Here is a 25,861-nt window from a genome sequence, read left to right as displayed (position 1 = left end):
ATTAAGAAGGCAGAGAGGAGAGGAGGTGGAATGGGGAGGGGTGGCGTCTCTCCCCCTCAGGCTTGGCCAGAGGGGGCTACGTTGAACCCCCCGCCTCACGGACCCAACCGATTGAAGATGACTGATTAGAAAGCAGGAAATATTAAACGGGCCGGCTCGAGCGTGCGCCGACAATAGGCAGAGACATATCAAATCACATCTCTACCCCAAACATTAATATCCCTTATTCCATCTCCTCCTCCCTGTCTCTTTCTCTCTCACTCGAGAACACACACACACACACACACACAGAGGCACAACCTTTTTCATGTCTCTTTTCCTTCTTTCTTTCCTAGTCTGTCCTTCCAGGTGCCTTTCTCTCTCTCTCTCTCTCTCTCTCTACATATATATGTATAGAGAGAGTATAATACATAAAGAAAGAGTAAGTATAGCTTACACACACACACACACACACACACATCTCTCTCTCTCTCTCTTTCTGTATTGTTTGTGGCCAGGCTGTGGCTGGGCATTTATGAGGCTGTGTGATGATGATGAGGTGGTCCGCTCTGACAGGGGGAGAAACGTCACCCTTGTCATGTTCATTTTGCGTCCTGTGTTCGCTCGTGGACCCGCAGTGGCTGCTGCCGAGGCGCTGAAATTGAATTTGCTCGGGCCCTAATCCGACAACGTGATTTGGCAGGCGTGCTTGTCCCTGCTGTGGACCAACAGAGAGGGAACGAGCAGGACGAGGAATGGTGAGGACGAGGGACAAGCAAAAATGTCACACTCGCTACCCCCCACAAAACAGCAACAAGCTAGCGAGGCCTAAATGGAAGCAGACTATCGCAAGTTAATGCTTCGAGTTGTGTGTGGTACTGTTGGGCAGACAAATTTGGAGAAAGGTTTTAGTTACACAATTTTCCCATCACTCCAAAAATACAGTCAATCAGCCAATTGTTTGGTGTCTGAAGTCTGAAGTTTTGTGCTAGAGCTTCAAGGCTAATAGAGCTAACAAAAACGGAAAACATAAACCCCGCCAATTAGCACTGTTCAAACAGCATGGCTAAATCATCGCACATGTCAAGCTCTTTTGTGGGATTATTAACAATTCACACGCAGGTATTTAGGCATGCAGACTGTACAATGCAAATCAGCGGATTAGAAGTTTCTAGTACTTCAGCTTTTTAGCCTTGTAGCTCCGATTCAAAACTACAGTAAGAACTTTTTTGCATGTCTTGGTTGATGAACTACGTTTGGGATACCGGTGAGGGTGGGATGGACAGTTGGTCCCACCCCCTCACTCAGGTAATAAGCTGCATGCCTGCCTCTTGTATAGCCAACATGATTGATCTGACAAGCGGGGAGAAGAGAGACAGAAAAAGAGAGAGAGAGACAAGGAAAGAGAGAGAGAGAGGAAGAGAAAGAGACAACACAAATCAGGGTAGGGCCTTGAAAGAGGATAAATTGCCCCATCAGAGGCAGTGCACTGGTTGTGAGATAATAAACGCACTCCCCCAGCATCATAAATCCACCCGTATGGCACTACGGATCTCACTGGCCCTCACTCACCTCCCTATCCACCCACCCGCACACACACACATACACCACTCAACTCTACTACACCAGACAGCAGGCCTGGCCCAACAACACAGTCTCGACAAACAGGTACAAACTGTTGTGATATCAGTCTAAAGTCTGCTCACATTTGACTGAATTATTGATTTTTTGTTTTATCCAAAAGCATTTGGGTCTAATGCTTGGTCTGAAAACATAAGACATTTGGCAAAAATATCATTTCCTTGCCCATGTTTTCAGAGTTTAAAAAAGGGCACCCTCAATCACACATCATCCTAGTTACTAATCCTAACGCACCATCTCATTAAAAGGTCATTTGTCCAGTGTCTATCTTTGTTAATGTGTTGGGGCCAATCACGTGTGCCCTGATGAGCCAAGGTGGGTGTAAACTGATTCCATTTGCAGCAATTCCACAGCTTTGCCTTCACAAAAATTCCAATGGTACCATAGACTTGTGACATAGACTGTACAACATTTAAAGATAAGCTCTAGCATTGTAAGGAGATTCTATCTCCAGTACCAGTTTGCAGACACAGATTAATAATAATATTAATACAGCCCATCCAGTCCAAATATTTGCTGAGTTTGGGATTAGGCTTAATCTGTATCCATAAAACTCAACTTTATAGTCACAACAATGGAAACAGGCCATGTCTCACACATCTTCAAAACAAGGAGGATCTGTGGGGGTACAGTCTGTGTCGTGTGCAGAGATTTTTCTCCCCCGTCTTTATTGCTTCAACCTGCACAGTGACAATGAGGGAGAATGACTTGTTAAGAGGCAGCCATCACTGCCAGAGAGCGAAAACAAGGAGAGGCGATGTTGAGGCCCTGTTGTCAAAGTGACAGGTAGGTGTGAGAGAGAGAGAGAGAAAGGGGGAAGAAGGGAGGGTGGGAGGATAGGAGATAGAGAAGAGATGAAAGGAGACACACAGACAGAGAGAGTGGGAGATGCTGAAGGAGGGCTGGAGACACTTTTCCCGCATGTCGGAGGGGATGTTGGCGTGAAAGCATCTGCGCTAGCTTTCAGTCTCTCCTGTCACGCCGGTGAAGCCCGTTTTGATACGAGCGACAGAGCCGGGGAGAGCGGGAACAGAGGAGACACTGAGGTTCCATTTCGCTTTCACTAACGAGATACCAGAACAAAGATACAGATCACAAAAAAGGAACCCTAACTCCGCCTCACGGGCTGTGCTTATGAAGGCCTCGGAGTGGGAAGATGACAAAATTGGTTTCTTTTATTAACGTTACATTGAAGGATTAGTGCTGGCTTTCCATCTTCACTGGATGGCCCATTTCCCTGTTGCAAGGTCATTCTTTGTAGTGTTAGCTTAGCCTTTGATAAGTATATATATATATATATATATATATAAGCTTGGGATTCAAACTCGCGACCCCTGGGCCATAGTGGCAGCGCATTAAACCACTGAGCCACTTGGGGCCCTAGCTTGGTTTGTTTTGACACTGTAACACTTTCTCTCATTGTATACATTTACATAACACAGAAGGCATATCAGTGGCCTAATTGTTATCTACTAAAAGTACAATGCATTAAAAATGCTTCTGAAGCTCCCACTTGATTTTATTGAACTGCATGTGTATTGTCTATTAATGATGGTTCAAATGAATCTGCCAGCATTGATCCATGCGTCTGGATCTCAGGAAAGCACTTTATGGACAAACCAAGCAAAGCTTAAGGTCTGACTCTGGAAACAAGGCACCGTAGAGAGCGAGAAGAAGAGGAAGGAGATATTAAAAATTGAATAAATACTGGTTGACAAGAGCTGGTTTGTATGCTGAAGATAAAGATTGCTTTCGGTGCTGTTTGCCACCCGGCTCTCACTTGCTTCGTTGGAGGCAAATTGATTACGTGAAGGGGTTTGTGGGTGACGGTGGCGCAGGGGGTGGTTTGGGAGGGGTTGGGGGGGGTGCGTTATGTAGATTGCCGTGGCCGGTGGTGCAGGCGGATGTGTAAAGGCCATGATGGATTTCCATTTCCATACATGAGGAACGGAGGACGTGTCGGAGAACGAAAGAGGTGACACAGCCACAGGGGAGTGAGAGAGAGAGAGAGAGAGAGAGCGAGAGAGAGAGTGGTGGAGAGAGGGAGGTAGATAAATCTGGCAGTCCCAATCTCAGACATGCTCAGCCACATCCATCCAGACATCTGCCTAATGCTACATCTTAAATAGCCTCTCCACTTTACATGCACTCCGTTCTCATTTGCGGCCCAACGAAACGGTATCATTAGAGGGAGATTTACTACAAATTGCCACAAATTCACCATGTCAGTTCCAATGATCAGTGTGTGTGAGTATGTATGTGTGTGTGTGTCTGTGTGTGTGCAGCACACCCTTGCCTTGGTGGAATATTAAAGCAGGGAAGGAGGTGATTCACATCACATGTCTTACAAGACCCAGATGCCATTGGATCTATGTTTATTATTAATGCCTGAATCTTCTTAGCGTCTAATGGGGATAGTAATAGGTCTAACAGATATAATGTGGATATAATGGGATGGCTTTGGACTAGGCGTATTTATTTGTACTGTTATTTATTTATGTATTTTAATCCTACTGAATGGTTCATTAATTACAAGCCCTGTCTTAAATGTTGCACTAGAGGTAGGAGGCCATTAAGGTAGGCTATTTTCTTACCACTGTATGAACTGAGATGGGTTTATAATAAAGTCCTTATCGACAAAGGACAAAGGATCTCTAAAGTATAGAAATGTTACATTATATTATCCTGTATGGAACGAATGGAATGTCTACTGCCATTATGAAATGTTCACACACAATGTGGCTAGCTTTTCAGAAACCTTTCTTACAATATCAGCATTAAACCATCATTAATGAAGCTGTAATCATATTCTGTACTGCTAATTTTATAGTTAATATCATATATGGCACAATAAATAAAACAAATCTCTGTCTAATAGGTTGAACAAATTTCGGCACTAACAGAAAATCCCCATGGCTTCAAGCCCTCTCTCTTTAGTTTAAGTCCTTGCGCAGCAGTGGGCTGTGGTGGCTGGAGCGGGAGCTTGCTGGGGTTATAACTCAGATGACTACAGCACTGGGGTTAATGGGAGCATAGTGAGCCAGGCTAAATCACAGCCCAGTGATGCTCCTCAGCGTGCGCTACTGACAAACGAGGAGCGATGACGCCATTTCCTTAAATAACCTCCACCGTCCACAAGACCTGGGCTGCAAGGGCCAAGTCCGCTGCCGCTGGCCACAGGGGAGAGCCACTTGCTGCCCTTTATTAATTATTAAACCATAACTCCTCCCTGGTGGATAACTATCGCTTTTTCTCCTGCTCTCACTCATTCGGTTTCGCTTTCTCTCTCTCTCTCTCTCTACCCAGAAGCATTTCTGAAATGAGTGGTAGAGCCATATATGCTTGCAGGGGGGATTGCTCTTTTGTTAGGTTAACCTTCCTGGGTCAATCATAGCAGAGGAATTCTGTGGAAAGAGGAAAGACTCTAGACTTCCAAGGATTGAGCCCCATTTTGAACAATACAGATGAAACTCATTGTGTGACCTGTCTATGACCTAAAGCTACACTCCATGTGTTTATGTTATGGCTGCTGACCCCTGCTACGGAGAACGAGACTTCCTGTCTGATGCGGGCCACTGTAGAAGTGACGCCGCAGGGGAAGCACTAGCAGCTGCAGAGGAAGAGCAGAATGTTGACATCATGCAGAGTGTGGGCTGACATCAGCTAAGGTGTGTTCTGTCCGGGGCCGTGTCGCTGTATTTGAAAAGCTAACACCATGAGTGATGAGGCGGTGTGTGGATTTCTCTGATCCACCTGACATGCTTAACCCCGGGCTGCTCAAAGCCCTGAAAGGAGTGCAGCTGATTTATGAGAGACAGGCCCAAATCATTCTACACTGGAAAGGTGGGCACTGGGCCAAAAATGCCCTGACTATATACAATAACTCGGGGGTTGGGGAAACAATCCCTGCCTGACTGCACTGTGCCAGCTGTAAAGTTTGGTGGAGGAGAGATAATGCTATGTTTTTCAGGGGTTTAGTTTCAGTGAAGGAAAATCTTAATGCTTCTCCATACCAAGATATTTTGGACAATTGTATGCTTCCAAGTTTGTGAGGAAGGCCCTGTCTTTTGAGGAAGGCCCTTTCCTGTTCCAGCATGACTGTGCATTAGTGCACAAAGCAAGGTTCCTAAAGGCACAGTTGAGTGAGTTTTGTGTGGAAGGACTTGACTGGCCTGACTTTAACCCAACTGAACACCTTTGAGATGAACTAGAACTAGAACGATGCCTTGATCAAACTGGGACATCTCTGCAGGTTATTGTGGCATTTGTTACGGCTTGTTCCGTTTGCTCTGTTGAAAGACTAGGAACACGGCAGGCAATTCTAGAGACAGTTTAAATGATGTGGAATAATGTATATAACACATATGGGACATATGTACGACCCCACATGCTGACAAGGTAGCAAAAAAAATGAGTGTATCTCTTCTACCTGATGTGCAAATGGGTGAGCCTCTCCATCTCCTGCTCCATGTGCTCCTGCAGTTCTCCGGGACGCAGCAGCACCTGACAGATCGGACAGATCGGAGCCTGGCTGTCATATAGAGATACCTTCTTCTTGCCTGAGAGACAGAAAGACACAGAGAGACAGAGAGAGAGAGAAAGAAGAGCAGACAGAGAGTTAGTGGCGAATAGTGAAGTGACCTACATCAAAACTTCTCCAACACACTCTAAATGTTCTTTCCATTGTCAGCCCAGTCAAGCAGTACAGTATTTGAATCTGATTTCACACAGCAGAGAGAGTGAAGTGAGGAGGAATAAGAGAGTGACTGAGAGCTGCATGTGTGCAAGTGTGTGTCTGTGTGCTGAAGGGCGGGGGGTGGGGGTGGGATGAGAACTCTGAGTTGCTCAGGGTGGTGTGTGTCTGTGTGTCTGTGTGTGGACTAAGTGGCTGGGATTTCAGCAGCAGGAGAATCCGTCACCCTCGGCCTCCTGTCTCCTGTTCCCTCATTAAAGCAGCCGCAGAGGCAGGCTCAGTCAGCCCAGCGGCCGCACGGAGCACATACTAACTTACTGAACCTCACTGACTCTCCACAGCCGCTCCGCTTTACTTCATTAGCTCGCTTTCTGACAACTTCAGCTTCTGCTCCGATACAGGCCAATACAACCAAAGTAAAGAGGACTCGGTTTCCAAAGTAAGAAATACTTTCAAACAAGCCAAGCAACAAAGTCTGCTTTACAAAGCATGCATGTTTTTGTGTGTGTGAGACAGAGAGATAGAGAGAGAGAAAGAGAGAGAGAGACATTGGGTAAAGCATGGATTGATGCCGTCACACATCAGGGAGATAAACCCAAAGAGATAGAGAAGAGAGACTGGCTGATGACTCTATCTGGTCCAGGCTGGACAGTACTTTTACATGGATCCAGATTGATGAGCAGCTGCTAGAGTGTTTCTTTTGAGATTTAGGGTGATTGCTAAGGTGTTTCAGGTGGTTGCTTTGTATACCAGGTGGTTGCTAGAGATTTTGCTAAATACCGCTAAATTAGGGGCTTGCTATGGTGTTGCCAAGCGGTTGCTGCAGTACCCCCTGTGGATGGCTGGGTGTTACTAGTGTAACAACTGCATTATCAGCACATAAGAAGGATGCACCAACCTTTGCACCCTATTAATTCCTATGGGGAAGAAAATCAACAAAGAGCTGTATACAAGACCAAATTGCGCAAATGAGAATAACAATATAGTTGTGCATGGCATTGCGGGATTAGAATGCCTGTGTCATCATGATGCATCTACATAAAGGTGGCAATTGAACTGCATGAATCTGACAATTAAAAGAATCCTGTTCTAATTGATAATCACAACACACTTGTTCCCACCTCTAGAGGGTGCTGTGCTGATGCTGGACTTGTGAGCGTGTGAATTTTTATAAACTCACATCTGGTACATAAAACAGGGTGTACTGTCTCCAAACATACAGAATAGACGCCAGACGCTTTCTCCATGACTCACCCCTTGTCTCTTAACACACACACCTGGAGACAGCCAATCAGATCAGCTATTTTTAGTACTTGGGACAATAGGCCCTCCCCCAAAACAGGACATCCTGGATGGACTAGCCATTATTAACAGACTGCATTGTGATAGGCACATACAAGCTCATACACACAAACTGACCTCATCCCAAACACACATGCTGAAGTTCACACACGCTCGCATGTTCACAAACAGGAAGTAAGGACATTATTTTCGTCCCCACCTGCCCCTGGCAGCTTCACACATGCAACACATAAATCTATATTTAACTGAATAGATCAGAGTTAATTGCTGTGTTGTCTGCTATGGTTTTCCATCACAGTATGTCTTTGTTTATGACAGATGTGAAGATAACAGCTGTGCGAGACACTGCACACCACGTTCTCCAGAGTACACACAGTACTGCTCAAAAAGCAAGAGACCACCCTTCATTCATTTCACTTCCAGTTAGAACGCCCTTTAGGAACTTCTAAAATCCACAGAGAGATGTTTCCACACCTCCAAAGTTTAGTCTTAGAAGTGGGAGTGTTTTTCTGCTTCCCACCATTCAAATAATACTAAACACTTTCAATAATGCTGAGGTGTGGTGTGGTCAGTCAATTGTTCTGAGAACATCATCGGCTTCAGCTTGTGTATGTTTCTATTTCTCAGTAAGGGCTTCTAGGTCATTTCCACTTTCTCTCAGACCCACAGTGTTGATCCTGCAGGGTTGTTAGAGGAGTCTCATTTTCTCTGTATCTTTTAATCGCTTTTTGACATTCCTCTTCCATGTGCAGGTGTATCACCTTCTCCGCACAGGTCCCTCTCCTAGAAAAAGAATATCTCGTACATAATGGCCGATTTAACTGGAAATTCAATAAATGGCGCTAGGCTGAAGGTCAGAGGTCATTTTTTATTGAAATGATGAGGTAACCTAAGAGAAGAGCTGTCACGAACAAGGGAACACACACACATGTCCAGGCTAATCCAACCCCTCTCTATATAAAGCCCCCAGCTCAGCCTGAGCCTGTCCTTGACTTCAGAGGGCACTGTTGTGTTTGTCTTCACATGATGTGTTTACTGTTTGAGTGTGTGATGGATCAGTAACACTCCCCCTCCACCACCACCAACACACACACACACACAACGGTCCCTCTGGGGGAGCATATCCCTGCACACATATTGGCCTGTCAGAACTATTTCCTGCAAGAGCACAGATCCATCAGTGAGAAGCAAGCAGGGTCAATGTTAGCATGCTGGCTAACACACACACACATACACACACACACCGCCACCTCCTTTTCTCTCCCTCCCTCTGTGCTCCTACAGTCGTGCCGCTGCATTCTCAAGCCCTATTCCCCAGCACTACTACTTAACAGCCGCGTGCTCTGGACACTTTAAGTGACTTTGAAAAATAGGTAATCGATTACAATTCCTCTCGCCTCTGTCTCTCTCTCTCTCTCTCTCTCTCTCTCTCTCTCTCCCCCCACTCTCTCTCTCTCTCTCCTGCAGCATCTCTGCACATCTATTTCTAATTTTCTCTTTCTCCTCTATATTTGTTTTCTGTGCTGGCCTCTCCCGGCCATTTCACTCCTCTGTTCTTTCTCTTTTTTCTGTAATTCTCCTCTCCTCTTTACAATCACTTGCTCTAAATCCAGACACTGTTTAAATTTACCTCTTTAAATTCTGCATCTCTCTCTCTCTCTCTCTTCTTCATTCTTTCTCTCCTCTCTTTCTTTCGCTTCCTCTCCCTCTCTGTTGGTCTCTCTTTTTATCTCTATCCTCTCTCTTACTTTCTCTCTGTCTCTCTTCTTTTGACCCCTTTCCTCTCTTTCCTTCCTTTCCTTACTATCTCTCCTCTGCTCACTCTCTGCCTCCTTCTCTTCATTCTCTATTTCTCACTCTCCTGCTCTCTCCATACACCCTTTGTCACCCTCTACTCTCCTCTTCTCTATCTCTTCTCTCTGTCCTTTTCTCTCCCTCCTCTCCTCTGGCTCAGCGATGGTCAGCTTTATTGCCCTGACAAGATAATCTGAGTCGTGCCAAAGCAATCATTGTCTGCAAGAGTAAACAAAAGCTGAGTGCGATCCTATTGGGCAGCTGATGAAGCTCTTTATATTCTTAAACGGGCTCTCGTCTCTTTCTCGACGCAGCACCTATTCTCGCTTTCCCTTTCATGTGTAAATGTCCTACAGAACGATGAGAAGCAGGCCCGGCTCTGGATCTGCAACAGACACCCATCCTAAGCTTCCTGCCTCTCTCTCTCTCTCTCTCTTTCTCGGTTGACATGACAGGCAACTTGATGAACTGATGTTAATGATGTGCAAGCGGTGTTCGCAAAGTGACCAGTCCGTGTGTGTGTGTGTGTGTGTGGGAAGACAATCAGACTGTGCCTCTTGAATCTGGCTCTTTAATTCATCCGTACACAATCAATAGGCTCAGTAATGGAGTCCTGATGGCTTGGTCGAGCGCCTGTCACACCTTTAACTGCCTCGCTCTCACCTGTCACCCACAGCACATACACAAACACACACACACACACACACATCTGTTGTAGCCACCATGGACAAAATACTAGTTAAACTCATTGAATTTGGTTTCAAATGTGTCCACTTCAACGTTTTCTCTTTCGCTTTCTTTTATTTGGTCGTAATTATGTTTAGGGGACGATGCCACTTTTCCATGCCAGTGTTGGTACTAATACTGAAATACTGTCCGAAATCAATTAACAACAGTACTGATTCTTCTGCTTTAAAAGCTACTGAACTTTAAAATGAGCTGAATCTGAGATAAGACTTTAAAAGTAGAAGATTCTACCCTGATTCATGATTTTGAGATCATTGTAAATGTGTGAAGTGAGTGTGTGTGTGGGGGGGGTGGGGGGGGTGGGGGGTGCACCCAGCTGATAACGTGGCAATCCGGAAAAAGAGAAATATGCTGAGTCACCTATCTGTCAATACACACACTGATGAAATGTCAGTGGCAGAGCTGAAAGGTGTCTGTGTGTGTTGAAGAGTGCGTGGGTCCGCATACTCTTTTGGAAGGGTTAGGTGTGTGTGCTCCTCACTGGGGAGAAATGATTAATCACTGGCTGTCTCTATTAGTCAGTCCTCTCCGGGGAGGCTTTGGACACCAGTACCACACACACATAACACTTCTGTCTATAGGAAAAGCATTAGGGCTGCCACACACTCTCACACACAATCTGAAAGCACCAAGACATATCATACAACATCCTCCCCAGTGCCCCATAAACCCTTCTAATAGTTCCCAAAGTCAGACTCAGTAAAAGTCAGAGAGAGTTTGATTAAAAAAAAAAAAACACAATACACATATCAGTGCCCATAAAACCAGCCACAGGAGATCTGCTTCGCACTCCCACATACACCTTTCTCATGTTTACACGAAACTTTGTTATATTGCCCATATGTCCGCTACGGAGGTTAAGTGTTCCAAAGTGACGTGTTCCCTCCAGTGTCAATGGCCAATGGGGCATCACTGTTATGCCGTTGGGTGGAACTTAATGTGTGAGATGTCCATTTCCGGTACACCTTCACTACAGTGCCCAGTTAACCTCTATAACTTCCATCACCTACAGTTGTTTAAAGTTGTATAACAAAAGGTTCGCATACAGTGGCAGTTAGTCCCAACACAACGCTTGGAACGTCCCAGGTTACTGCTCTGCAATACCTTTTGGAATGATGCTACTGGCCTTTCAAATGGCCTACAATGGCCGCTTGCATTCACTAAGCTAATATCCCAACACGCCCACTCTTCTTCCAGTATGAGAAATGCGCTCTTCCTCTCTCCCTCTCTCCTGTCTCTGTTTTTTAGCTTGTCCCTTTCTTTTAATCACTCCCTCTAGTCCCACCATATCCCCACCTTACCACCCATTCTCCCTCCCTCTCTCTCTCTCTCTCTCTCTCTCTCTCTCTCTCTCTCTCTCCCTCCCTCTCTCTCCCAGGTGACTGATGGCTGGTAGCAGACAGAGAGATAAATCCAGGGACGGAGAAGGGGGGTCTGGCGCATAGTGCTTGTCAGCGCGTTAAAGATGATTAATGTGGGATGCCCTCCTGCGCCGGACCCCTGCACACACAGGCAGGGACTCCGTTTAATCTGCGGGACCGCCGGGACCGGTGCGCAGAGAGGGCCAATAACAAGGAAATAGGACTGACAGAACTTTTTAGTGCTGAGATTCCTCACCTAAATGCCACGCTGAGGGAGAGAGATAGCGCAAGAGAGAGGGAGAGACAGAGGGAGAGGGAGATGTGCCTTTGACAGTTCTGATTGAGTGCGGGCCTGATGTTCTCTAATGCGCCAAGATGGATCATCTCATCTCTCACTCTCTCTTTCTCTCTTACTCGCTGGCCCCTCTCTCTCTCTCTCTCTCTCTCTCTCTCACTGCCCCTCTATCCGCGATCTCTCTCTCTTTTTAATCTCTGCCACAGCGAGCCTTTATCAGGGACCCATCTCTTCACCCATACTTCCAGTCTGATAGCACAAGCTAATGAGGGCCTTTCGCTCTTCCAGCCTTTAGACGTTCCCTAATTATTAAAAGCACTTTCATCACCACTAACCTCTCCCTAACCTCACTCACAGCACAATTACATGCTGGACGGCTGAGTTCGCACATGCTAATATCCATGGCTAGCTAATAATTTCTCCCTCTCTTTCACTCGCTCTTTCTCTCAGTGTGCTTTATTGGCGTAGAGGTTACAAATGACACTGTTATATTACTAGCAAACAACTGGAGACAGGAGGTAAAGAATTTAATGGAAAAAAGGAAACCAGAGCAGATATGGAACTAGGAAAAATTTGCAAGATTTACAGGAAGATTAAATTGCTGCATAATCAAACATTGTACTCAAAAAATAAACTTAAAAAAGAAAGGGCTGATGGAACCACTTTTTTTTACTGGTCTGCTCTGACAATGTAGGGATGACCCCAACTATACTATGCTAGCAGTATGTGCCCGCTAGCTGGAAAAGCAAGCTCTAGCCAGCTTGCTCTAAAACTTCCTACACGTTGTTTTACAAGCCGCCGTTATAAACGAAAAGAAAAAAAATCCCCACAGAAGCCAGCTGAAACGTGCTCTCCCTCGGCGGCTGGCAACCAGCCACCGGCTGGGCCTGCTGGCCGTGTGTCTCCTCGCTCGTCTATCCTGGTAGCTTAACCTAACTCGAACAGTGTGCAGGCGTCTGGCTAAACACAAACCTCTACCTATCTGTGTCCGTACAGCAGAATATACCAGTAACATTGCTTTTGTGATAAAAAGTCAGCATTAAAAGTTAGTTAATGAGACACACAAAGTCACTGCAGGAGTCATGTAAGACACCATGCAACGTATATGCTCCGAACACGCGCAATCCGCCACATTATTGTTCAATCCTATCTTTTAGCATGATGCTAATGACCTTTAAAAATGTGGGTCTCATAACTGTGGTGAATTCATTCGTTCAGTGGCTTTAATGGTCTTCATCTGGTTTGCTTGTTTGCAAACTCTTGTAGCAATTTTAATGCCTGCGTGTGTGCCACGTGTGTGTGTATATATGTGTGTGTGTGTGTTCAGCAAGCAGTGTCAAGTGTGGTTCTCTTAACGCACTGGCAAGAGAACAAAGCCTCTGCTAATGGGCACAGAGGGAGTTGTAGGAGCCTTTTGAAATCTTTCCGTGTTAACAGAGTGTGGCTGTGCTGGGTATGCGCGCACACACACACCCACACACACAGTGTTATAAAATTCCTGTCTTTGTAGACTATTTCCACTGACTTCTGTATTACTGCAGGTAAACTGCTGTGCCCATAGCTTACCCAGCCACAACATGAACCGTGATTTTTATAGTGAAGGGGATATTACTAAGGTGCACAAAACATCAAAACGTTCCTGATCTTGGGAATGTTTATCCTGCAGACAGGATAATGCCAGTTTTGCTTGGGGAAGCCCAGGCTTATATCGACTCACCCAGGACCATTTTAAAGCCTGCACTTCCCTTTTCTGCTTTCCTATGCAAGGAAGTGCCAACACTGCCTTGTGAATCTGCTTATGGGTATTATGGATCTGACTGTATTGATTATGTTTTCAATCTACACAGGCTGTCACCTCGCCAGGCCAGATAGATGGATGTATTTCTGTTTGGCAGGGAGCAATGTTCCTTTTTCACGTCCTATTGAAATCTGAGAGTGAGAGATGATGGATAATCGAATGGAGGAACCAGCTGCTAGGCCGGCACAATATATTGTTCGCTTATCATTACCCCAAATTTGGAAGTTTGGATGGATCAGGTCATCTTAGACCATTTAACTACTCCGCATTAGGGATTTGCCAGTGTGTAAATAACATGAAGTAAGGTATACTGCAACTGCAATAAGTAGCTCATAATCCCAATGTTGTACTATCTCACAGATCTAACAGCTGCAGAGCTGGGAGTCAGATATGTGGGTGACTTTTAGATTATTGATCCCAGCAAAGCACCTGAAGGAGAAGCACCTGCTTATGTCCTTGAAGAAGCCTTACAGCTCCTTGTCCAGCCTGTCGCTCCTTTCTTTTTTTCATTTTCCATGCGTCCTAAATAGGTTTTCCTGACACACGTTCAGCGTTTACGCCTCCCTGCCTCATCCCTCCTCTCCCTCTTTTTCTCTTCTCCCTCTCCTCCGCCCCTAAACATGCCAACATCAGTAAACAGCGAAATCTCTCAGCCCCCTTACCGCACATAACCACATTACGCTGCCCGATAACGTCTTCAAATAACGCCCGATAAGAGGAATTTGATTTGATTCACGGACGGCTTTCTTCTTCTTCTTTTTCTCTCCTTCAGAGACCCCCCCCCCTCCCCCAACTTCTTTCTTCTTCTCTTTACCTCAGGCTGTACACCCTCCCCTCCTCCTCCTCCTCCACCCTTCCTCTCATCTTCTGCTGCTAAAATGACACCGCCTCGCATGCACAATCAAATAAATCCAGCGGGCCTGTCAACCTTCATTTTTTTGGCTCCTCACCTCCTTAAATCAACGCAAGGTGAGACGCCACAAGTCATCTCCATAGCGGCAAATATGGGCTCTCTGCTCAAAAGGAGGGGGAATTAGAGTGATAATGGGACTGGCCCAGACACAGCGACAGAACGAGATTCACTTTATGGTAAGTGAACGGTGCAGGTCGCTAAGCGGGTTGGACAGTTACGGGGCTGGCGATTCTGAGCCGCACGGGGGGCCAGGGGAGAGGGGGGTGGAGGACCTGAAAAAGAAGAAGGGAAGCGAGGAGAGGAGTGGAGGAAAGGAGGGGAATGAGGTGTCGCAGCTCATTCGGGTGGATGTCTGATGGGACGGAACGAGGGTGACCCCGCTGTTGCGGCCAGTGAGCACCTGCGTCGGCTTGTAGCATTAGAGTTAACGCAAGGCCTAACGCTGTGTAGAGGGGCCACTCAGGGCTGACAATGATGCATTGTGCTGTTAAATAACAGCTTCACACGCCCCAGCTCAAAGCTGATCACTCTCACACACACACACGCACATTTTTAAAAGGCAAATGCAATCCTGCAGCAGCGAGTGAAGAGGGGAGTGGGGATCGAGCTCCATCACTCTGTCAGGAGTGGTGAACGAGCGGGGCGGAGTGTTTTGCTAAAGATGATGTGTGTTTGATCCGTGTAATCAGAGCGAGGGAGTATGGATACTCCTGTGGAAAACGGGCGAGCGAGACGCAGCGGGTTAACGGGGGGGTGGAGAAACCATTATCTAAAAAAATGATAATAACAGGGAGGACTTTTTAGAGGGCATAGTGTGCAATGCGTGCAAAGTGGAAGTGTACGCGTGAATGTGTGTTGGTTTACAAGGTAGTAAAAAGTGTGTGTGGACTAAAGGCTGAGGTTAGTATTGTAAGTGTGTGTGGAGACTGAGGGGGTGGTATTGAAGAGAAGTGCTTGTGTTGGTGGGTGTGGGTCCTCACAGTAGTGACAGCTGTTTATTCAATCAATCACCTCGTGGCTGGTACAGCAGTGTGTGTGTGTGTGTGTGTGTGCCACGCCGGCTGGAGATTGAGTTTTGCCTCACAGGGGAGAATGGAGCAAATTAATAGAGCATTACCCAGCCGCTGACCCAGGAAATGAGTCTGACACTGCTGGGTTAGATCTGCCAGCTTTTGCCTGCTTCTCTCTCTCTCTCTCTCTCTCTCTCTCTTTCTGAGACAGTAGTCCTGGCCTACGGCTGCCTACGGTTGTGTCTCACTCCTGGCTCCGTGGTCCTCCCTGGGGGAAAGAGCCATTACAGCTCCCCTCCCCGAGCGGCCGGCTGGAGCAGGAGAGGGCATCAGCCTCACTTAAATATGGATGGATTTGGGCGGCTCAGAGAAATGGTGCGTTCGTCTGAACAGGTGGGACCTGTTTGCAGAGCGGGCGGCTGGGGTGGGCCAGAGGAGGGTCATATCCCAGAGGAAGCAAATCCTGCAGGGACTCGGACACGTGGGTGATAGCCTTTCACTGTGGCCATCCATCACCAGACAACATGCCTGCTGCCCTCAGCCCATACACTCTCCCAAGAGAGGCCTGTAACCAGTCATGAAAATGAAAAGAATGAAGAAAAAATATTTATATTTCAGAAAACTATTGATTAGTGCAAATTAGTATTAATACCAGCAGAACCCCTATAACATGAATGAGTCGGTATGTCGACTTTGTTAAAACAGTTGTAACAGAGTAGTTGGAACAGTGTTTTTGTTGAATTCAAGTTTTATTTATTCAAGATATTAATGTTCCAATCCCAATGTTGGAACGTGTAATACTAAAACTCTCATTGCTCTTTAAAGGGGTTTAATGGCATTATTATGCTATTGTATTTTCATTATAATGACAATATCTTTTATCACAATTATTTTTGGGACAATACATCATCCAAAAAAATAGGTCTACATGCAAAGGATCTGGGTATCCAGTGTGAGTGTGCAAAAGCAGGCGAAACATCAGTATGTGCAGGACACAACTCCTCCAGGAGCCACTGTATGTGTATGGCACAAAAGCGAAGAAACCAAATCGGCAGCTAATGTCAATTAATGTTATGCCTGCAGTTTGTTCCAGCTTGTAACTGATGCCAGGTGCTGACTGCCTTTTGTCTGACCATTAATGGGCTCTCTCTCACTCTCTTTCTCCCTCACACTCACACACAGACACTGTTTCCTGAATAAACGGCTAACCATAATTGATAGCACAAAGCCACAGATAACCTCTACAGATTTCTTTTGCAAAGCCCGCGCCCTCATCAGTACCCCCTCCCGCCCCCCTTTGCTCTCATACGCCGGAAAGAGGGAATTAATTACCAGAGCCAATTTACTGTTTATACTCTGATGTTTTAACTAATTAGCACTAATGGCGACAGGACAGCAGCCGGCGGAGTTAATTGAATTCAGACGATGGCACGGAGAAGAGAAGCTGCGAGGTCCTTCTGAACGGAGCAGCTAGCAGCTGTCATCACTGACTGGGCCTCTGTTAACACTCTTACTACACACACACACACACACACACACATACATACACATACACGTTCAAACAAATTTATTTACAAAGGACCTGTCATCTCGCATCGCTCTTACTGTCTTTTCAGAAGCGCTTTATGAGCGCTGCACTGGGAGGGCGGCTAATGCTAATCTTCCGCTGCGCTAATTCCGCTCCGTCGTGTTAGCTCGTCGCTGCTGACTAAATGACTGGCTGTAATGCTGAACACATCCTGCTTCAGCGATTTGGAGCTGTGTGAAAAAAAAGAGAAAAAAAGTATGCTCCTCGCTCTGAGCCATAAAAAGCCTCTAAAGGCTTAATCATTTGAAAGTTACAAGAGAAAGTGCTGTCATGCACGGTGATCAATCATGTCTAGCACCGCCAAACGGCCTGCCTTCTGACCTACTCACAGGCCTCGTGTTTAAAACGGCACTCCACTCATTCCATATTCCCCGCACTGAAGAATCAGCACTAATCAGCACACTAACACAGGGAATAGAATTAAGTGAATGAGTTCTCACAGCTTGCCCATCATTCTGTGACCAGCCAGATTTCATTGCATAAACACTGACAGCTGACACTCTTCCTAATCTACCTACCAATTTAGGAAAATGTTAACCAACAACCTACTGTCTTGGATGAAGTGGCTGTTCACAGCAAAAGGCTATGAAAGTCAGACGTTACAAAGTTAATAGGCACAGTTAGCCTATTAGGAAACTGTAGCACTGTCTACATGTATGGCCACTTGTTCATCAGAGCAGGTCATTTCATCTTCTCTATAAATTTCATACGCACACTGGATATTCTCCTCTACAGGAACAAAAAGTACAAATCAAAAGGGATGTCTTACTAATTGAAAATGAACTGAAGTGGAAATGAAGCGGAGCTGAGACTCACGCGAGTGACTCTAATCTTATGCTCTCACGCCAAGCTTGCCACCATTCCTTGCGATTCCAAGTCCAATCCTACACCTATTTACACCTATGTTACTGCGATGACAATAAACCTGATTTGATTTGATTTAAAAAGTCTAAAAAATCTGATTCGGTGAGATTTGGGCCACTTTGCCTGCTGTGTGAATTTAGCCATAGTGAATCATAGTGAACAGGGTGCAGTTTTGACACCCCATGTCTAGTTCATTTTCTATGTGAAAGTAAGCTAACAAATCCTTTACTAAGGTCATACGTTTTAGCTTTTAATTTAACACATTGTAGAAAATAACATCTGGCATGTACAAATGTTCCGACACATGTAATATTTTTATAACTTTTTTCCAATATAGAAATTGCTTCCTGAATCGCAAAAAGTGTGTTGGAACCCTCGCTCGACTGGTTGAGGAACCGCTGTTCTGATAAGTCAACCAGTAGCTGAGCGTAATTCTACGCTGAATAATCCTACACTGATTTCAAAAAGTCCCGTTTTAACACCGTAGTACCGTACCAAAAGTCCCCAACCCAGGCAGTCCGAAGCATGAAGTCCTGTCCAGTCCGGTGGGAGCGCTCGCTCCGTCTCTGTCCCTGAGATTAAGGCTCAAAGTCAGGCTAAAGTGGCACGCGGGGTGAAGGCGATCTGTCTTCCCCCAGCTCCGGTGTAGACAGAGGGGAGGTGTGTGTGGGGGGGGAAGAAAGTGAGCCACTGATTGATTCGTCACTGGAGACTCTCCTGTGTCTGCTACTCGTCTGCTGCCGCTGCTGCTGTCCATGCACTGAGCCACAGTACAACAGCCCCCCCCCACACACACCTGCACGCGCTTGCCCCCTCTGCGCTAGGGGGTCTGGGACTTCCTGTTCCTCGCCCCTGCTCATCTGTCAGCTCCTCGAGTGAGCTGACACCCACTAACACCTCCATCGCACAAAGCATTTAGAGCCTAAGCCTCTCTCTCTCACTCTCTCTTTGGTAGCTAGGCCTTGGTTGTTAACACAGCACCTGTCTGCAGTGCAGTTAAGGCGAGAAATAAATCACCCCTGTCCTGTTCTTCTGCACGTGGAAGTAGCCCCATGAATGAGAACACACACACATTCGTTTTTTACACCAGGTCAGTTTATACATATGTTTCGTACTTCAAATATAATGTGTATTATGCAAATGTACAAAGTTATGCACAACAGCAGCTGTGAAGAACCACCATCTGCTCAGCACTACAAACAAACAGCCTTGCATTATTATACACATCCACATCCACCTTGGTACGCGCTATGACCGAGTGTGTGTTCTCGTGCTCCAGACGGTGTGTGTCAGAGGCACTGAGCCTCAGAAATATGGCCCGGCGGGTCAGCGCGGCGGAGCGGGGGGAATAATCAGCACGCCGCTACTTCCACATCTCTCACTACAATGGGCTGTGATTTATCCTTAGCCTCCGGTCGTGAAGCAGCTCAGCCAAACCCCCGACCAACCTGCTCTCTGTCTGTCCCTGCTCTCGTCCAACAACATATAGTACTTACACGCAGTACTTACAGCCTCACACTGCCTCCAATGTTTTTATGTCTCTCTAGTGCTTTTCTGTGAGTCATAAAGAGTCATATACGGAGCTGACATAACTATAACAACAGTTATTAATATTAAAATGTATTATTTAGTAGCAAATACATACAGTATTTGTAAATACAGCAGAAGTATAGACCTTTGTAGTTTCAATCTAATGGGGTTAAAAAGTGAACAGAAGACCACATGATTTCCACATGACTGCACTTCCCTGTATCTCTTACTCTGCTCAATTTGCTTCTATGTCTCTCTCTCTCTCTATCTCTCTTTCTCTTTCTAACCTGTGCTTCTGCTTGGTGGTCAGTGAAGGCTCTCTCCTGAGCTGGAAGACTGGGCTGGATTGGCAGCTCTTAGTGGGAGATGGTCCAAGGCCATTAGATCTGGGGGGTGCTGTTATCAGAGCTTGTCTCTATGTAGAGACACTCACCTAATCCCTCCCCACTGCGCCTTCATATCTGTATCTATAGCTGTTGTATATGCTTCCCTTTCGCTCTCTACCTCTCTCTACCTCTGTCAGTGAGGGCTTAATAAGGGCTGGAGCAGCTGAGGGTTTGTCTGGGAGATGGCTATCAGGAGAAGTGGGTTTTTCAGGTCTGCCCGATAAAAGGGACCCCGGGGCCTTCATGGGCCAACACTCGGACCTCCACAACACCCCACTTCCCCCAGGGAGGACAGAGACGGGCTGCAATCAGACTCGCTTGGATTGCATCACACACATACACTCTCCGGCCATCATCGGACATCATTGTGATCTTATCCGTGCGTGCCTCCAGGGTTTGACACCCTCTACACGCTTCTATACACACTCTGCTCAGTTCGCTCCATCTCCTTCTGGTGTGTTATATATGCTGTAATTTCCAACAAGGGTGTAAAAATGCATAGGTGTTCTATGGAGTGATGCCATAGAAGAGCCACTTTTGGTTTTGGTTGATGCTCAGATGACTAAGACCCACCACCACCAAGAACCTTCCAGTAAATGTTTCTTCAAAGAACCATGTTTGCAAAGAACATTTTTAAGGTTAAAGAAATCTCCACGTGATCTAAAGATCATTCTCAAGTTGAAGGTGTTACCTAGAATCACAGGATTCCGTAGCTCAGCTCATTTTTGGTGTCAAACTCAAATTCGCAGACTATGAGCGGAAGAAGACAAATTTGCTGTTTGAACACTAAAATTGCCAATATAATACATTCTGTAGTATCATATTTTTAATAATTCCATAGTGAGCCAGATTATTCCAATCTATGGAGAAACTACGGTAACTATGGAGATGGATGCACTGAATCATTTCCTAAAGAATCGTAGATTAGAATCGAATCGCTGCGAGCTCAGAGATTTACACACCTAATTTCCAACAGTAGAGGGGGATGTTACACTTTAGATGCAGCTTGTGTGTGTGTGTGTGTGTGTGTGTGTGTGTGTGTGTGTGTGTGTCATGGCTTGGCTGTTTAACCTCTCTGATTATGGACATTATTCACACCATGTCAGCCTGCCCTGGAGGTGTGTGTGTGTCTATGTGTGTGTGTGGGGTGAAGCAGAGAGGAGCAGAGGAGGAGCTCAGAGGGAGGATAGCGGGAACGAGGCAGATGAGGGAGAAATGCTCCGATTCAGGCCCATTTTTTCCTTAAGAGTAGGAACACGCCGATCAATAGAAATCAAAGAGGCTGGAATGGCTCTTCTGATGCTCACACATTAACCTCCCAACTCCCCTATCATCTCACTCTCACACACAAATACACACACACATACACACTAATACGGTCTTGTTCCCTCCCTCTCCTCATCCCAAGCGCTTCTGCAACACACCAAGCATGCCCCCCACACGCCAGCTGACAGGGGACAGCAGTGTTTAGGAGTTTAAGCATTAAAAAGAGGTGAAAGTGCTAGAGCATCGTAATAGCAGAGCGAGAGACAGGGAGAGAGAAACAGAGAAAGAGAGAGAGAGAGAGAGAGAGGGAGAGAGAGAGAGAGAGGGAGAGAGAGAGAGAGAGAGAGAGAGAAGCTAGGCCTGTCGCTTGCTGTCTGGGGACTCAAATCTCAGAGCAATTTTCAGGCCGGGTGATTGGCAGCTTGATGTGTATTCTTCCCCTGCAGGAGCAGGGCGATAACTCTGGCCCATTCGCCCATCGCTGGCCTGTTGTGGGGCTATTACAATGACGACGGCGATAAGGGACATTTATCACTCCTGCTGCTCGTGTGACAGAGGCGGTCCCATCAACAGGTCCACCGGGGGCCGCCGCGCCAAGCACCAGCCACGGGGGTTCACTGAGCCTGAATTGCACAGCACTCTCAGGCAGAAAACAATATGCGTACACACACACCAACACACACACACACACACACACACACACACAAATACTTCCATATACTAACATACAGTACAGTATGTACACTGTAGACACACTTTTCTCTCTTTATATGTATATATATATATATATCTGTGTGAAAACAGATATTTATCTAATAGCTAATATGCTGCAAAGACTTATGACTCGTCAAGGCAGCAAAAAATATGACTTTCTTATGACAAACTCCAAACACTCATCTTAGCAGCAAAGCAAAATTCTACAGCGAATAGCTTGTTGTAGGCCCGGCTCTTAATGAAGCCTGTTTTCCTATCTTAATTAGCCACTCCTGCACAGCAAACGCTCAAGCAGGTTTGTCTGCACACTAGGTCATGACAGGAATGACATTGTGTTGGGATGGGTAGGTTACAGAGCTCTTTGTGCCCCTGTGCAGAGTGGTCAAAAGGTCAATTGTCTAGCGGTGGGTGGCACGGCCAGCACAGGCAGCTGAGGACTGGTGGAGGGCAGTGGCAGGCTGCTGGGGCAATCTGTGACCTTCCCATCATATGATTCCCCCCCACTCCGCTGTGGCATGGCAAACACAGATCCGAAGTGCAGTTACACACACTGACCTGTAAGGGGCGCCAGGACTGAGACTGAAATGAATGGCTAATGCCATGTGAAGAATGGTCCACATTCGCTTTTTAAGGAATGAGCCCAGTATGAAAGTATATTGTCATTGTAGCGCAGAAAAGGAAAAATGCTTAACTTTTAATGGAAGCCATTGTAAAAAGTTCAATCATGACTTTTCGACACAATGCAACGAACAACTACCAGATTCATATTCTGTCAAAAAGTGAGAAAACAGCGAAAATGGAGGTGCAAGGTTCTTTACGTTCTGTTGTTCTCCCTGATCCAACCAATCAGCTAGTTAAAAGTCCTCCCTGAACTGAAGTAAGCAAAACACTGAAATGTGCAGTGCAACAATTATGAGCCCATTGCTGCTGACAGCTGAATGTCAGCAGCTAAATCGTGAGCAGGCTGAGGAGTGGAGGTGTCAGATAGGCACGAGGGCTCACAGCAGGCACGGAGCACACACCCCTCTCTCCCTCTGCTAGAGCTTACGCCACTGACCTTGAGCTATTAACACTCTAAACCTCTAGATGAGACGGCTCCTTTACAGCCCTGAGCTCCCCTCTGCTCCCCAAGCCCACCTCCCACCAAGAGAGAGAGGGAGAGAGAGCTAAAGAGAGAATTTATTGAGTTACTGGAAGTTGGCAGCTACAACAAAGCCAGACTTCTATAAATTGAGGCGTTCTCACTCAGAGCACCAGTTACCAATGTTCAGCTTTTTAGTCTTCAGTTATTAGTTTTAAAATTACTCTTATACATAAGTATGGCAGTTAGACTGTGTAGTGAAGTGAGTAACATTTACCCTCCCTGTGGCAGACTGGGGTTGGATTTCCAGGCTAGGCAAGCGAACTACACCAAAAAGAGTCCTAGAGATACTAGGTTCACCCACCTGTATAACACCATTTATATAATAAGTTGCTCTGGATAACAGCATCATAGAGGTTCATTTACCTAAGCCAGGCGGTCATATCACACTACACCGATCCTACAAAGATCCATTACAAATTTTAGTCATTCTATGCAAGATCATCAGCCAAAAGCTATAAATGTAAATATAAATGTAAATATAAATGTAAATATAAGTGTGATTAAGTAATTGAATTTTGGCTCCTTGCAGTTAAAAGGGTCAACCAAAATCAATCTACAGCTTGTATAAACTGTATTTTGGGAAAATTTTGGGAAAATTTTGGGAAAATTCTATCTACTTCATTTATACTTTTTACACACTACTACTACTACTACTACATAAACTATATTACAGTACAGTAGCACAGTGACACCCACGCATACACCCACCCACCCACACTGAATCAACATGCAGAGACACCTTGGAGACATGGAGAACCTTCCCTACAATCTCCATTTATCAGTACACGCCCAGCCCTGGCCACAAAGTGCCGTCACCACGCTGCCTAAACAAACTCCCTGTGATGGATGAGCTCCTCTCCGGCTATAAAGTTATTAACTTTTAACCAGCAGCTACTGCTTGGCATCGGAGCCAAGAATTAACCCCCTGGGTGCCGGCCCATGACTCAGGCGCAACTTTTCCTGCCCCGTTCCCATCAATCTATCTGCGCTCCTTCAGCCGGGCATTAGGCTCGTATCCATTACCCATTAGCCTCTTAGGAGATTATAGGGCAAAAGTCTGGTGGCGTCACCATGTTCAACAACGGCTGCATCCTACAGTAGCATGAGCTAGCAGGAGCTGAGAGCAGCAGTCAGTTATGCTACTTTGTGTGCGTGTATGTGTGTGTGTGTGTGTGTGTGTGTGTGTGCCTCAAACCAAAAAGTGAAACATTTGAGTTCCAAACTGTACAGCTGTTCCTGTGGGTCTTATGTACTTGTGTTATATCTTATGTCAGCTTCCTGTGGGGTAGTGGTTAATAAAGGAGGGGTAATGGGTGTCAGAGCAGTTGATAAGTGCGGAGCCTGGGTTCTACTGTCACACACGCGCACACACACACATACGCACACTTGGTGCACTGCAGCGTGACCCATGCCCTGTTTATTGACAGACTCCAGCCAGTCTGGAGTTCATTGGGAGCCTCTGTAATCTCTCCTGAGATGATTAAAAATTAATTGATCACTGGAATATTATCTATACCCCCCCCCCCAAACACACACACACACATACACACATATACACACACCACCTCCCTCCTACCAACCACCACAGATGACAAGCCAGCTAATAAATGTTAATTACTGTTTTTCTTTCCCTTCCTGTTTTATGATCCCTGCCAGTCTTCGGGCCTCCTCATATCAGGTCATAAATTCATTAGCCGCTAACACGCCTAGCGAGAGCAGCTCATTTAGCAATCGCAAACAAGATTAGGCTGGGGGCGAGGGTTGTTCTTCCTCCTGACTCCCGATGCCCTACCGGCACTGATAAGAAAGCTTAGAGAGCCTCACCTCCCAACTACACACAGGTACAGACACTTCTAACAGGGATTTCCCATCTAACGACTACCTAGCTTAGCATTACTCAGGGATATTAGCGCTAGCCCAATGTGGAGCCCGGTTTTCCGTGCTCCTGTAATGGTACTGTGGCTTAGAATCCTCTCTCTTTTCATATGACCCTTCCTACCAACAGCAAACAAAGGTCATGGTGCAGATATGAACCTGTGAGCATGTGTATCGCTGTGTGCGTGACTATGTTGTAACGTTAGCAATCGCTCAGTACATACAGCTGTGTAATCTTCTCCCTCAACTCCAATAACATATTTTTGTCTCTTTGTCTCCGTAATTGTAAAACTGGCAGCACCAAGCACAGCAAATAAACACCTTCACATCAAAGTCAGAAACAAGGAGGCGAGCTGACGGTGAGATCTGGAGAAGGCTGTCTAGGGAGGGGATAATTTCATTAACGTGTAATGGGCTTTGTCTTAATCCATTCATACATTTCATATGGTTAATATATATTTCCAGCACCAATGAGCTCCCCATCCATACCGAAAGGGGAGGCCCAGTTTGCCTCGTCGAAATTGGCAAATAATCTGAGGCAGGCACCAACCCTGCCGCCGCAAACAAAGGAGAGCAGCCCCTGTTTTATCTAAGATGAAAAGGAGCAGCGCGGGGGACGCTAGACGTCAGGACAGAATCAAAAAATCAATCAATCACTTTGTGCTTATCAGCAGCCGCTCCGCCAGCACCCGACAAGCCGCCGCTTTCCTCTGGCGAGAAAAAGAAGGATAATGCTGCTTCATCCCTTTACAGCAAGCACTTGAACTCACTGCACATTTTATCTGGAATGTGTGTTGTTCCTGCTCTTTAACCCTTAGACACCTGGAGTGTAATTTTTTCCAAACATCCGATTCGACTATACTATAAGCACTATTTATATGCAGTTTCATAATCGCATAACTAAATCTGTGATTTCACATCACAAGTTCAAGCCCTGCACTTCTAACTTTTCCCATTCATA

General features: G+C 46.0%; 1 protein-coding gene across 8 annotated transcripts in view; it reads right to left on the bottom strand.

Annotated features, from left to right (window-relative positions):
* rnf220a (ring finger protein 220a) overlaps positions 1–25,861 on the bottom strand; it is a 126,523-nt gene that overhangs the window by 26,334 nt on the left and 74,328 nt on the right. For all 8 annotated transcript variants that reach the window (XM_072688215.1, XM_072688220.1, XM_072688218.1 and 5 more), the window contains exon 3: positions 6,050–6,179. In XM_072688215.1, the coding sequence (XP_072544316.1) occupies positions 6,050–6,179 (130 nt within the window). The remainder of the gene's footprint in view (positions 1–6,049; positions 6,180–25,861) is intronic.

This window comes from Salminus brasiliensis, chromosome 9, assembly GCF_030463535.1.
Source record: "Salminus brasiliensis chromosome 9, fSalBra1.hap2, whole genome shotgun sequence".
NCBI classification, from domain to species: Eukaryota; Metazoa; Chordata; class Actinopteri; order Characiformes; family Bryconidae; genus Salminus; species Salminus brasiliensis.
This window is presented reverse-complemented; position numbering and strand designations above follow the sequence as displayed.